The sequence below is a fragment of the Brassica napus genome, chromosome A3 (assembly GCF_020379485.1).
Source record: "Brassica napus cultivar Da-Ae chromosome A3, Da-Ae, whole genome shotgun sequence".
NCBI lineage: Eukaryota > Viridiplantae > Streptophyta > Magnoliopsida > Brassicales > Brassicaceae > Brassica > Brassica napus.
The window spans coordinates 27,613,275-27,629,310 of NC_063436.1; the positions used below are offsets into that span (position 1 = coordinate 27,613,275).

The following is a 16,036-nucleotide window of genomic DNA, read 5'->3' on the forward strand; positions in this document are numbered from 1 at the left end:
TATATATCAGCACCATATTTTTTTCATTACAAAAATGACATTGCTTACTTGAAAATATGACCTGGTTTGAAATTAATTATGGCATGAACATTAACATTTATTTTATTTATATTTTTGGTAAATTTTAAAAAATATGATAATAAATCATTTAGCATCATAGAAATAAATTTATTCAAATATAACATTAAATAATATAATAATATAAATACAATAATATTTACAAATTTGGAAATATTATTTAATTCTATTTTTTATAATTATACAAATTTCTTATTACTTAAGAATCTTAAGAATTTTTTATTTTTCTAGAAAATATAATTTCTAATCATAATACTATTATTATTTTTTTAATATCTACAAATTTTATAAATTTACTACTCTCTTACTCAACAACTGGTCCACCACATATCTTAAAGCTGAACTAACCCAAAAAGTCTGAAACGAATAGTTACGCTATTTACTTGTGTAACTACTAGAAGTTTGAATGGAAGGTGGAATAAAAGTGGTTCCGTCCACCTAAAATCTGCTATTCAAACTTTTGTCGTATAAGCATCGACACTAGTATAAATAAAAGAAAATGCAAAGAAAGCTCTAGTCAGACTGAGTAACTTAGAAAGGTAAAGATTGATTATATAGGTTTTTCTTCTCTAGATCTAAATCTGCTTTTGGCGCTTATCTTTCATTTTGAATCGGGAGTTATATTTGTTTTGGAGTTTAAAGTTGTACATCGAAAGCCAATATTTGTTTTTCCTGATGCTAGATCTCGATCTTTCCTTCTCTCTCTCTTTTTTTTTTAATTATCATTGGAATTGGATCTAAAAAACATGGATGACCTATCCTGATTTTTTAATTTCCTCTCTTCCTTTTTTTTTCTTTCTTTTGTAGATCTCAAAATAATGGATCTACATGTTCTCCAAACCACGGTAGTTAATGCATTAAAGAGCTTCATGGACGAAACTCTTCCTGCCGTCCATAATTCGATTTCCCAGGTAATTTTTTTTGTAAAATTGTAGATTTACAGAGTAAAATTGTTCTCTTTTTAATAGAGTACAAGTTTTTGCTCCAGCATATATTTTTGGGATAATTTGAAAAAATACTTTTTTTTAAAAAAAAAAATACATTTATTGTTTAAGCTTTTGAAAACTACACTTGCTTAGTATGAAAAGAGATTTTCCAGATTTTCTCTTAATATATATTTTAATAATTAAAATATAAACTCGAAATTAATATTATAATTATGTTATTTTACTATTTGTTGTTTTAAAATAACACTTATAAATCGTGTGCTTCAAGATTAATATTTATAATGCATTATGATATATTTTTCCCACGCAGTTGAGCCGCGTGGAGGACCTTCAAACTGCTTTGACACATCTTCGTAGTCTCAAGACTTTGGTCACCAACCCCGAAAATTTTGATGGGGTTCTTAATCAAGAAGCAACTGACCGTTTGGATTTTGAGAGAGGGCGTGTAAGACAACGGATTGATCGATTACGTGCAAGGCTTGAATCTCTTAACGAACTTATTATCATGGGGGTATAAATATTTCATTTGTATTTCTAATTTTATGTATTTACAATTCTAATTGGAGGTTTAACTTTGCTTGTAGCATAACCATGCTTTGAATATGGAGCGTGTTGTGTCTCGTCTCAATGGAATTGATATAGACACAGATCCGGCTGGTATTCTTGGGGCTCCAGTTGTTTAGACAAATAAGTTCATTTGGTATGTTTTGTTGTTTTATGAAAAACTTATGCTCTATTGCGAATAAAGAAACAAGTCTCTATTGGTTTCATTCATGATGCTTTCTATTCGAATCAAAAACTTATGCTCTTTTCGAATCTTTACGGCCAAGAAAAGGGACAATATTCCAATAAAATCATTTCCTTTTTATTTATTTTTTAAATCGAAAACGTAGCTAATCACAAGAAAACCCTTAATGAATCTATTTATCTACAGAACCTAAACTAAACCATCCGACCCATATTCAATCGGATCCATCCCTAACTTTAACACGTGTTTCTCTTCTCCTTCCTTCTCATTAATTAATATCTTAAAAAGAAAATCTCTTTCTTTAGCTCTAACCAAGAACAGACGAAAGGAGATCAAATCACTCTCCTCTCCGTCTTCATCCTCCATTGAAGCTTTCGAAATCGATAGCTTCTATTTTCTACAGTCTCCTTCGTAACGCTTTGGCTTTTCCCTCTATCAGAACCTATTTTCGCCGTCGAATTATTGTTGTTCTATAACAAGTAAATGCATCCTTTCATCTCTGGGATGACATTTAGTTTGCTTCAAGAACCAAAATTGTACGATGTCTGCATTAGCAGTAGCAGATAAACTGTGTGCCTTAAGATCCTGTAGTTGCGGATCAATTGTTTTTCTTGTTTATCTCCTGCAGGCTTATTATAACTAGTCTAGGTCTTAATGCAGTTACTTGTAGCTTTCCACGCTGACATCAATTGACCTCAAGTCCGTTAGTTGAAGCTTGAGAGTGAAAGTTCTATTGGAGGTGCATAGGGGAAATTCTTTTCTTGTACGGCAAGTAGTGTCGGTAAACGGGAAGCTTCTAATTCAAAAAGTTCGTCCAGACTTTACAATTTGCATAAAGAAGATTTGGTTAAGTTGAATAGACAAGTTCCAAATCAACATACATATAGAGGTCATATATTTTTGGTGCTAGTCCCATTAACCGGTCTTAACCAATGTTTTAAAACCCGACCCGGATACTAACCGGACGACTTACCGGATTGTTGGGTCACTGGATCGACCGCGGATGAACCACGGGTGAACCGCAAGTTAATTAATTAATTAATTTTATTATATAATAATAAATCAGTTATGTAAATAAAAATATAGAAACTAAATTTTAATATTTTCTAAAAAAAAATTAAAACATAAAATAATAGTTTGGATATGTATATATTTTATGTTTAAAAACATTTAAAAAATACTTAACTTTAGTTTTTATATTTTTATTTTCATTTGACATACAAAATATCAAAAAATAGTTTAGACTATTTAAAATTTTTTCTAACAAGGTAAGAGTTATGACATCTAAAAAAAAATCGAGACATCAAATTTATAAATATTTAAATGTTTAATGTGAATAATAAATTAAACTTCAAATACAAAATAAACAAAAAGTAAAAGATCATTGTAATAAATTGTTAATAACGAAAATAAACTAACACCAAATCACATCAACTAATTTTGATTTTCTCTACCATCGTTCATTTCATTTTCTTCATGTGGCATAGTGAAATCTTCATCAAAATCTAAAAATCACATATATAAAACTGAAAAGGAAAAATCTAACTTCTTTTTGTCAGCACCTAACTTTTTAATTAGAAACTATAATATAAAACATAATCCGAAAACATAATTAAAAACTAAAAAAAAAAAGTAAAAATTATTTATTAGTTGAACCCGTGGTTCAACCGGCATCGGGTTCCGGATTTTACTGGTTTTTGCGGATTTTTGCGGATTTTTGCGGGTTTCTAAATATTGAGTTTTTCACAAAACTCAAACCGGACTTTTTCTGGGTCACCGGATTTGCCGGTTCAACCGCGGGTCCGGGTCGGGTTTCAAAACACTCTTAACATATATTATTTCTACATCGTCTTGGAGTTGCAAGATGATGGGATATTGTAACATCAGATGATCCGCCCCTACCTGTTAATTGCTTGAATGCACATTTTGTAAACACAAGTATTTTCAAGATATGATACAGTGCTTCAGTATCCTGATTAGCCTTTTCAATCCTTTCCTTTGCATTGCTTTTTTATTTTGATAATTCAAAAAAAAAAAAATTTGGATTACTATGTTTTTAGGTATTATTAAGACAATTTTCTAATTGATAATTTTTCTAAGATAAATAAGGCACTTAAAACATGTAAAATATATTTAACACATGTTTGAAAAGAAAATAATAAAATAATATCATATTTACTCTTAGTAGTACACAAGCTAGTAATAATATTATCTTGTTAATAGTAATATTTTTGTAAATTTTAACATTTATTAGTAACACCATGTGAAAAATAAAATATTTTTAGTAGAACCAATGCATTTAGACAGTTTTAGATCATATATAACACTTTTGTATAAACAAAATTCTGAAAATATGTAATTTGTTTAATTCACTTTATTATGACCTCGCCATCAAAAACATTAGGCATGCAAATATAAGGAAGTTTTTGTGGAGATGATAGATTTTCTAGCATCTTAAGAAAATTAAAGATTATATGACTAATTTGATATCTAAACACATATATGGACATATAATTTCAGAATGTTTAAGTTATATATGCTAAAATATATAATAAGCCAAAAATATAAAGTTTTTAGAAATATGTATAATACATAGTAATCCAAGGTAGTTTAAGGTAATTCAAACTAATTCTAGTAGTGATAGTAGTACATAATACACATAGTAGTCCGAAGTAGTACCATTAATATCTCTTTTCTTCATTTAAGGATCATCATTTCGATATTTTTATTATTTTCTGCTCACGACCGGTACTATAAAGTTTAGTTAAATAAGAATTTCTTGTTAGGATATTTCAAGTTTAAGTTTTCTGTAATATACTCATTTATATTAAAGTTTAATTAAATAATGATTTCTTGTTAGGGTATTATTATTTAAATAAAAACATACATTTAGATAATAAATTATTAATTCTATTTTAACAAATAAAGTATTTTTATTTTTAAATTTGAATTAAAATGAACATTTTTTAACAGAATATATTTAAAATCTTTTTAATATATTTTCAAAAAATAATCAATTTAAATTTTTATTATTCATTAAAATATTTATTTAATTTTAATTTTAGTTTATAAATCGAAAATAAATTAATTTAAATTTCTAATAATATTTATGATAATTAGAATTTAAATTAATTAGTTTTGAAAATAATTTTAAAAGATTCAATAAAGTTTTTTTAATATTGATTTGTATTTCAAATAAAAACATAAAAATATTAAAAGATGTTATAATTAAATTATGTAAAAATTTTAAATTTTCTAAGAAATGGGTCATATCAAACTCAAACATGAAAAAAATCATGACTTCTGTTTTACAGTATATAGACTTTGATCCGCACGTCCGTGCAAGTAATTTTTAATTTTATAACTTTTGAGCTTGAAAAGTAATATGATTTTTTTGTTACTAAATTAATGCATTATTTTATATATCTGAAAATTTTGATGAAATTCTTTATAACTTTTTCAACATATTTTTCATAATTAAAAATAAACATCAAATTTATAATTAAAATTGATTTTTTGTATCTTAAATGAATTAACAAATTTAAAGTTTTCGAATAGTATATTTTGTAAACTTCAGTTAAATTAAATGTTAGCTATATTATATTTTGTATATAATACTTTTAACAAATATATTGTAGTAGTTTTAAAATAAATAAATAAATAGATAATATATTGTGGTAGATATAAAAGTTTAACATATATTAACAATTTAAAATTTTTATTCTTTTTAAACGGTGAATGATATTTTAATATTATTAATGGTGAATACTATTTTTTTATTTATTAAATGAAGTAACTTTTAAAAAATGTTATTTTACCAATTTAATATGATTTTCATATTTAATTCATATATTTCTTTTATTTTAATATAATATATAAAACAATTATAAAATTTATAAGAATATAATGTAATTTTATTTTATTTTGTTTTATAGATTTCGGTTTACAACTAATTTATAATAATTTTATATTACTAATTACGAAATTATTCAATTTATTAATTTAAAAAGTATTTAAATTTTTAGTGATATTTTGTTAGATTTTTCTCAATAGATTTATAATGAAATATCTTTATAATTATTAAGATTTTTTAGAAATGTTATATATTTAATAGATTAATGTAAATAATTAAGTAGATGTAATTAATGAAATGTGCCTATTATGATTTTTTATGGTAGATAAAATTTGTATTTATCTTTTAATAGAGAATGATAGATTCAAAAAGAATTTAAAACATAAAAAACATCAAATTGGTATACGACTGACTCTGATATAAATTTAGTTTTGAATGATAATAATATTAGTTGTGAACAGTGGCAGAGGCAATTAAAGATCATGTGGGTCATTTGACCCATATCAATTTTAAGAATTAATCAAATTTAAGCATAAATATATAATATATCTTGATTAATTGGTTAAGTTTCAGTAGTTTGATCTCCTTAATATCTATCCAATTTCATATATATATATATATAAACTTTTTTTTTTGAAAAAAAAATTTCATATATATAAACTTTTGACCCCATTGATTTATTTTCCTAACTCCGCCACTGGTTGTGAAGAAGTGTTAAGTAATGCATAATATAAAGAAGGAGTGTAATATGAGGCATACAACAATGTCCAATAGAACAATGGTTTTGTTGATGATATTAGCAAATAATTCATAAAGAAAAACGACATGGTATAATTAGTTAGATTGATGATATTAGTCGTTGATTTCACAGTGAATAGATTATATATGATTTCAGGAATAAATAAGAACATTAAATTTGTTTTGAATAAAAATCTATCGTTAGGATATTATTAGAAAAATATAAATATATATTTAATAAATTATCTAAGAGATGATCCAAATGCGCAGGGTGCACTCCTAGCTTCTCCATTTCATTCGTTTATAAAGGGATGTGCATGCAAATCACTTAATTAGCTGGATGAGCCTACGTCAATTTCATTTGGCATGGGCCTTATGTGCCAAGTCTCTTTGAGCGACAATATTATATGCAAAAGCAGATAAGACCGCGTATATTCTTACCTATTGGTTTTTATAACTTTATATTCTAGAAGCCATCCACGTGATAGTATTGCTGTATATATGCACTGCATTTATATAATTTTTCAGGTAACTTGGATACTGTCATATTTTATGAAGAGAATTTGCACTCCATTTTCACTCCAAAATTACAAGAAAATATACTTTGGAGTGAATATTATAACCAGGATCGGCTTAGGTATAGGGGCAAGGGAAACATGGACCTTGAGCCCAAATTTGTTTTTGCATAATTAGTATTAAAAAGAATCTGATTTTTACAAAAATTAAGAAAAGAGATCTAACTTTTTTAAATTATCTATAAAATATATGCAATTTTTTTTGAGAAACTATTTTGTGAAGGACCTATAATTTACTTGAGCCGGCCCTGAATATAATGTACTAAAAAGTAATTCAACTAAGAGGTTAAAATAGACACTATGGGAGTAATTATCCGGCTGTGAATAATTATGTTCACCTTAATGCCTTGGTGAAAATTAGAGTTAAGCACGTTGTGGACTTTCTATGTTAATATATTGTTCAGTTGACTTTACATAATTGTAAGCATGTTTGGTTAAAAAAAATCTAAAAAGTATGAGAATATTTGTTACATTGAAACCCAAAGCGTAGAGTTTCTAGAATGGGTCTTTGTCCTTAGTTTTATATTTTAGGGCAATTTTCTTTCATTTGGATTTTTTTGTTGTGACCGTTTGGTGGACTCGTTCATAAAATATCTTATTTTATATATAAAGTAGAGTTGTGTTCTGCACACAGCCCTCCACCCAGAGCCGGTCCTAGAATTTGAAAGGCCGGATGCAAAAATAAAAATGTGGCCACTTTTATAAGGAAAAAAAAACATAAAGAAAAAATAGATAGTGAAATTGTGGTCACTGGGTGTCGAACCCTTATTCTGATGAAAATGTGGACAAGAGTTAACCACTACACTAAAGAAAACATTTATGAAATGTGGCCAAATTTAGTTAATAAAATACACGGCCGCAAGCGGGTGCTTCGTTGGCTTCATGCAAGGGCCGGCACTGCGGCTCCACCTCATCAAGGAGATAGGGGCAAATCGTGCTACGGCAGCATATCTTTTTTAAAGTTTTCTGCTGTGTGTTTTGTTATAAGAGCATCACTCGAGAGTAATGATAATGGGCTTTGCGTAAACATTTAACGGCCCAAATAGAACTAACCTAATTCGACATTCTCGACCACGTCAAGTGCGCTGATTCTCTCCTTTCTGCAGAAGCTTCTCCGTTCCACATCCTCTTCCCATTGATGTCTCTAAGAAACGTATGTAGTTATGCCTTTCAATCCATGATGTCCTATTTGTAGACTGTGTGTTCCGGTTAATATCATCTTTCCGTTTGCACAAGATCACTGAAACCCAAACACGCTCACAGTTTACTCATGAAATGGCGAATCAGCAACTGTAATCGTCTTCGTTTCTGGGAAGCTCCGAATTTAAAGCAATGAGAAGAACTCACTGGTGTTGATATGGTTTTTGTCAATGGAAAGGTTTGTATATTATGATTTTGTTTGGTTGAAATACTTCTTCAATTGTGAAAAACAAACACTTTACTGTTTACATTCTTTTTTCACAGTCAAGCATGATTCGAGGGTTTATCAATGTCCACCGACTCAACTCCTACAAACATATCCTAATAGAAGGAATTTTTTTTATGATTTACGAGCTTAGCCTGTTTGCTGTTACTAGGAACCACCAAAGCTTCATATTCGATGATGCCCATGTACCTATTTGATTCACTGATCGGAAAAAATTGGAAGAGTTGGCAGACAACTTGCAGGTGTGTTTCATTTACCAGTTTTCAAACCCCTTTACTCGAACATTTCAGGATTTTCGTTTGACTTCCTAAGCTATTAAGGCTTTATAGATCCAACAGCCTGCAAATATTTTCTTATTAACATAAACCAAATCGCAACCACTAAACCCCACAGTGTTAGACCAAAATATTAATATTATCGTAAACAACGACAAGAAAAATGATATTCAAAACTCAGTTGTACAGTAAGTTCCGCACTAACTACACTGTTTGATAAAAGTACATACATGTTGGTATAATAATAGTTTCAGGATGGTCACATCAAATGCAAGCCAAATGAACTAGGGAGTAGGCCTCCACGTTTAAAACACTCGGATAAACTCACTGCTATTCGTAACGTAAACATGCCCCCACACTTCCTTCACTTATGCACGTACCATTACTCATTAAAAGTAAAAAAAAAAAAGAGTTTCCATCAAGTTAAAGCTCCTCATCCAGCAATGGTGAAGAAGACACCCGATGAAAACAAGAACATAATAGTGAAGAATAAGTAACCAATGAATAGAATGAGGCGGTCGTTCCTTAACAACTACTCTCTATCATGCATCGGTAAAGAATGTATCTGTCAATCCAAAATTCATATCATATTCATCCTTAACAAGTACGCTCTATCATTCTCTTTCAACATATATGCATCTTCGTTTATTTGAAAATATTTTATTTACTAAAATCATAAAATTAATTTAAAATTCATCAAAATATAAAATATACAAACTTACGCGCCTGGAATACCACTAGTTAACAGTATAAATAATCTTTGACTAGCTAGTGCCTTTGTATCACGGATTGATGATGACCGTTGACACATTGGTCAGAATTCATTAGTGTCTTTCATCTACCGGACGTTGACATATTGGTCACAATTCATTAGTGTCTTTCATCTACCTAAAATGACAGTTGGTTAGGGGGTAAACGACATTAGTTTTTTTTTTTTTATCAATGACATTAGTGTATATATATAATAAGAAAAGAGGAAGAAGCAATGAGTGAATAACTTAAAAGACAAGGAATAAGGTAAATAATCTTGATCCATAAAACTTGTAATTTGAAATCTTAATCATGCTAATTGCTACTCTTTCATTTTGAATCAGTGTGGACGAAGATACGAACTGGAAGGTAAAATGATTCTTTTTTCTTTGATATAGCGTATTTTGAATTTTATCTTCTTTTTTTGAGTTGTGATTTTAAATCTTTGTAGAATGGCTGAGTGGAAGAATAATGCTCTGAATGCTATTGAAGCAATCAAATTGAATCTTGATGGTCTTTCCCATATTACGGATAACACTATGAGCCATGGACCCCTGAACGAGATGTTTACTAATGTGGAGGTGTCGATCCATCACTTAAACGAAATTCTCCAAGCCGCCGGGGTCAACATTCCGATTGAAGATGATAGCGATGAAGATGATGTTTAGAGATATATTTGACAGTTTGGTTTAAAGTTATGTTATTAGACAAATTAACTTTTATTTGTTATGTTTAGTTGCTTATGAGACGAGTACATATGGAAATAAAATTGCAACACTAAATATATAATAATGAAATATTCTGTTGTAATGAATATTAATATATCTCTCTCGAGAAAAGAAAAAACAAAAAAAAAACAAAAGATTTGTTCCTCCACCTTTTATCTTCTTCTACTATCACCCGCTGCGGCGGCTTCTCCTTAAAAACCAAACCTCTCACTTACAACACCAAACTGCCGTAATCACCTGACTGACTCAACCATAAAAGGAGGCGCCTTGATTGAGAATCCCGTCGAAAGGAATGAACTTTCGGGGGAAGGAGGGAGGCTGTTTACGCAAGACCCGCCAAAAATGGTTGATCAGACTTTGAAAATCAGAGAGGAAAGATATCGACAAGAGAAACTTGGATGGAGAAGGAGATGTGCGAGAAGAATCTGGCTCCCAACTTGCCTTATGTGAAACTTGGGTTGTGTTTGAAAGTTGTTAGAGAAGGAAGAACAAGAGCAAAAAGGTGCTTATGCGCCGCCCCCACATTGATACGTTTGACTACAGAAGAAGAAATGAGCTTAGAGAAAGGGCATTATCTAAGATGTGATGTTGAGCTCAAGCTTTCTGGAAGATATCCTCTTGTTAGCTATCAACATTTTGTTCCATCTTCACTTGCTAGCAAAGATATATAGACTGAATATAATAAGTTCAATCTTGACTTCAGGGGTCGTGCATACCCCAATGCATCCTCATCTGAGTTCTGATCTTTGCCGTGGAGTTTGCTCAAGGACGTCCATTTGGAAAGTCAGGCTTGTATTGGCTGAAAGTACATTTAGCAAACCTCTACGCAGGTGGGCGTCTTGCTTACCATTTGAATGATACAATAGATTCTGCTGAAAACGATGGTCGTTGAAGGCTGAGGATCCTTTTCAGGGCTCATTCTGGCACAAGCCTTGAAAAGCCCCTTCACCTTATTCTGTAATCTCCAACTTGCCTATTGTATTAACCTAGCTCTAGACTTTCCTTTTTTGTTTGTTACTAGACAATTGGTTTCTGTTGGAGACTCTAGTTTGAGAAATTGGGTTTCACTCTTTGCATTGAACTGTGAAACAACGCTAGTAACGTTTTCTATTCATTCTGCGGCTCTGAATAGAAAACCAGCTGATGATGTCTATTCTGAAATTTCATAATTTGTTTATTCGAGTTAGAATCATGCCATGCATGGTTTCTAATTGGTTTCCTCTTTGTCACTCTCTTGTGCTGGCATACGGTCCATGAAATAATGAAGAAGGAAGGACAGCAGTAAGGATCACCTAAGTCAAACCCAACCGCTGCATTGGCAAAGATCCAAGTGTACAATTCTGGTTCTGGTCTAAGAGTCTGGTTAAGTCCGGTTATTGTACGTCTTTGAAAGTAAAAAGGACAGACACATACAAAGTATATGTGATGTTAATCTTGTTAACACTTTCGTCATTGTTGTATACGGTTGAGTTTTATTTTAGGGCAAGTCTCTTTCATTTGGATTTTTTGTTATGCCGTTAGGTGGACACGTTCATAAACTATTAACAATTTTTTTATTAGATTTAAGTAATACTAGATTTGGACCCGCACAACTGTGCGGGTATTAATTTTCATGTTTATATATATATATTACATAATTAGAATATATTTTTAAAGTTACTTATATATTTAAATGTTTATATATAACTATCTTAAATATAACAATTTGATAGTTTTCATGCTGTAAGTTAATTGATTATTTCAAATCATCACATATATTTGGTATTTTTTATTATATATATTTTAAAATTATTTTTATTCAATTATTATGATCATGATCCGTAATTCAAAGCGCTAGATTTCCTTTATCAGTATTTTTTTATGTTTATTCATTTAAGATAATAACTATATATATATAAAAGTTTAAGATAAGTTAATTTTATACATGAATTATCTAATTTACTAATTTTAACCCGTTCTACCAACATATTATATTTCTAGCATAAATTTTTAATGTTTGTCAAAATAAAATATATTAATTTATCAATTTAAAATAATTTTATCATATTTAGTTAAATACAATTTTTTATTTTAAAATGATAAATATAACTATAAAATAGTAAAATTTGATATAATGTTTTTCATTTTATAAAAGATAACTGATTATTTGTATAATAAATTTAATATATAATAAAATATATATATTAATGTATAATAACATTAATTTTATTACTAATTACAAAATTAGAGTAAATATTTATATACAATTTTTGATAATATTTATATTTATTTTATTTATACTATATATAAATCCAATGGATCATCTATTGTTTAAATTTAATTATTGATAGCCCAATAAAAATTTCTTGTAGGCCCAAAATTTAAATGATAAAATTAGATATTAAATGTAACATGACTTTCTAGGAATAGGTCCATTAAGTCCATTTTTAAAAAAAATCACACATGAATCAAGGTTGTGACTTCTCTTTTAATATATAAGATTTTGACTAGCTAACCGATTGATGATGACCTTACGCTGACCAAAACAAAGTAGTCCTTTTACTAGCATATGATTGCCATTGGTTATGACTTATGACTCAGAAATATCAAAGAACTGATCACCTTATCTGAGATTGCGATGATTCATTGTGGTTAGTGACAAATTTTTAGGTTAAACCGTTGTTGCTTTATGTATTTTTTGTATACAAAATCCATCATTCCACATTTTTTTTTGTTAATCAGAACATTTCAAATCTTGGACACGTAATCTGTATAGCCTCTGAGTATGCCCCATCTATTAAGTGGAGAGAAACCATAATTAAAAAAAATCTGATGACAAAACTTTCTTCGCGAAAATACCATAAGTAGGGTTTTATATTAACGCATGGAATGTATTAGTAAACTGCGACAATAAGCAGTGATTTTTTGTCACAATTCATTAATGTCTTTCATCTACTTCAATTTTAGAGTCCGTTAGTTAGGTGGTAAACGACATCAGTAACTAGCACGTAAGTTGTCCAAAAAATAGTTTTTACTAGCACGTTTAATATCTTTCATCTACCTTTGACACTTGGTTAGTTAGGTGGTAAACGACATTAGTATTTTTTTTTTTTTGATCAATGACATTAGTGTATATATATTATAAGAAAAGAAGAAGAAGCAACGACTCAGGAACTTAAAAGAGAAGGAATAAGGTAATTAAATATATACTTGTTTTTTATTCTTGATCCATAATCTTCTAATTTGAAATCTTAATCATGCTAACTGCTGCTCTTTCATTTTGAATCAGTCTTTATATCTCATCTGGAAGAAGATACCAGCTCGAAGGTAAAACGATTTTTATAATATACTTCTCTCGATTTTTTTTTTCAGTTTCATGATTCTTAAAGACATTAAATTGAGACGACCACATGTATGTAACAACAATTCATGTGATGTCTGTCTCACAGCATGGAACAGTTGATGCAAGAAGCTTTTGGGTTGATAGTTGATGTACGAATCAACATGGGATATCTAATGGATTTTGCGGAAACGACGGTGAGTTTGGCCCCCTTGACACGTATGAGGGAGGAAACTATAGATACAGCTTTTTCACATGCAAACTCTATCCGAGCATTGGCGTTGAAGGCAGAAGCGTCGCATTTACAAGTAGACATTACTATATATCTAGAACATATGTTGAGTTTCATGGTGAACACAGTGAGCATCGCACCCCTGACCCGTATGAACGAGTCAACTATGGTCAGAGCTTTGGAACTTGCAAACTCTATCCAAGATATTCACCTTGATGACAATCTTGGTGATGGTATGGTTGACAATTATTAGTATTAGAATTTGGTTGGTTGAGTCTAGATCAAGTAAACATGTCTTATCTGGTGTTGTGTTACCATAATATATGTCTATTTCAAAGCTGAAAATATATCATATTTGTCACAGATATTCGAGCGATTAACCAAGTGAGATTATGTTAATTTTAGTGAATTGCAATCAAGAAAAGATATAAATATTTTGTTGAAAGGTGATTTTTAAGGAATATACTGTAAAGACAGATGTTACATATTTGTTTTGAATGCAAACACATACAAAATGTAATCTTTCAAAAATACACATACGTACATACCTCCGAACCTCTACGAGTGCCTGTCGCCTCGTCATTCTCATTGCCCTTACTAGGGGTCCTTCTGAATTTTTTAAAATGGCCCAATCATAAGAAAATAGACAGAATTCGGAGGAAGAAGTTGCAAATCAAAACACACCTACCTCTGTCTGTCTTCTTGTTTTTGCAATGTCAAAAGGGCAAGTATAGTAGCAGTTTTTACCAAAAAAAAGTATAGTAGCAGCTACAAAACCAGCTGAAAGTTTGCACCGAGAACACCAAGAGCGTTTGTATCACTGCATTCACTGAATTGGAGAAAGAGAAAAGAAGAACAAGAGGTCTAGTCCAGACAGCTCAACTGATGCCCAGGAAGATGGAACCATGACAAAAGATGAAGAGAAGAAGGATGATGTGCATCAAATGTATTATTAGTTCATGAGTCTCTGAATCTGATTTGAGTCAGTAATAAGTCGGATACATCATTCACAATAATAAATGAAATTGAATTTATCTATACAGAGATACAGAAGAGTTGGATCACTTAGCTCTCTACCTATAACTCTTATCGTTTCTCTTAAATTGTGTATGACAAAAGAATACTAGTATCACGTAAAATCTGTAGTGTACGTTAGCTCCTCTCTCACAGCTACATTGGCCTGAGCGACCAGAACAATCCTGCTTTCCTCATCTCCTACGTGCGCTCATTATCCTTGCATGGCAATTCGGCGTACACTGCACCACGCATCTTTGAGTTTAGTGTTTAAGGAGTCTCTAAATTTATTAACAATACGTAAGAAGTTCCATCCCTGGTCCATGATCTCTGCATCTTTCGATTTCGTTTCGTGACTAGATTACTTCATATACTCGTTCTTGTACTTCTCTCTGGTGATCTTTTATTTCATTTAACATAGATAGTTCCAGTGAGAACAGAGCAAAGTTGCTTGTCCCACAAGAAATGTTGACAACTTAACTACTTGAGGTTTTTGATTCCGGTTGTTCGGATTAACTTTTTCCGCGTATTCACACGTAAGCTATTTCTCTAACTGATTTGCAGAGTCTACAGACCAAATAAATTAGTTCTATTACTTACAATCTTTAATTAGTAATCAAGTGAAACCAATCCCATTGATTGGATCATTTTCGCTACGTATGACCCATATATCCGTGCTTGCTTTGAAAGATAGTTAGAAACGGATTATTTGTTGAATCAAACTAGTTATCAGTATTATAAGATATGTGGCCAATCTAGTTACCATTTTGTTTGACCAATGTTGTAGTTTGATATGTGACCAATGTTCCGCGTATAAACAAAATTCATTTATCTTACTAGGGCTGGGCAAATAAACCGAACCCGAAAATTCGAACCGAACCCGATTCGATAAAAATGAATCCGAACCGATCCAAACCCGTCATAAATACTGAATGGATCTTGTTTTATGGTATTTCGGATTATGGGTATTATCCGAAACGAACCCGAACTTAGATGGATACCCGATAGAACCCGAAACATTCAAAATTTCCAAAAATAACTTGTACCAAACATGATCTCAATTCCTAATATGTATTCAAAATATATTGAACATCTAAAATAATTATCTATTATATGAAGATTGATGGTTGAATGTGGCAGTTGAAGGTTGAAGTTTTTAGATTTTGTTTTTGTTTTCATAGAATATGTTTTTCATTTCATGCGAACTTGGTTTTCATTTTATCTTTTCATTTATTTGGTTTTATTTCGATCAATAACTATGTTTACCTTTCACTTGATTTTGATTGATCACATTTGATGTTTCTTTCTTTTTTTTTGAACCGATTTTATTTATGTTTTAGTTACAAAATAGGT

General features: G+C 30.2%; 1 protein-coding gene and 1 long non-coding RNA gene across 4 annotated transcripts; both read left to right on the top strand.

Moving 5' to 3' along the window:
* The first annotated feature begins 461 nt into the window (after nt 1–461).
* On the top strand, nt 462–11,232 carry LOC106444704. Of its 2 annotated transcripts, XR_007326698.1 has the most exons (8): nt 462–617; nt 886–989; nt 1,336–1,536; nt 1,610–1,725; nt 6,635–8,317; nt 8,404–8,607; nt 9,735–9,759; nt 9,842–11,232. XR_007326698.1 is itself a non-coding variant. In XM_013886149.3 (4 exons), exons 2-4 carry the CDS (start codon nt 897–899, stop codon nt 1,706–1,708), a joined length of 393 nt encoding a protein of 130 aa, XP_013741603.1. In that variant the 5' UTR covers nt 487–617; nt 886–896; the 3' UTR covers nt 1,709–1,795. The 2 variants fall into 2 exon arrangements, 1 of the variants encoding a protein (XP_013741603.1); XM_013886149.3 differs by lacking the exons at nt 6,635–8,317; nt 8,404–8,607; nt 9,735–9,759; nt 9,842–11,232 and having other exon boundaries at nt 487–617; nt 1,610–1,795.
* Nucleotides 11,233–13,204: 1,972 nt separating this feature from the next.
* Nucleotides 13,205–14,088, top strand: LOC125590541. 2 transcript variants are annotated; one of them, XR_007326699.1, is made up of 3 exons: nt 13,205–13,291; nt 13,387–13,424; nt 13,547–14,088. It is a non-coding gene; the product is annotated as an uncharacterized LOC125590541 (long non-coding RNA). The 2 variants fall into 2 exon arrangements; XR_007326700.1 differs by lacking the exon at nt 13,205–13,291 and having other exon boundaries at nt 13,313–13,424.
* The last annotated feature ends 1,948 nt before the right edge of the window (nt 14,089–16,036 follow it).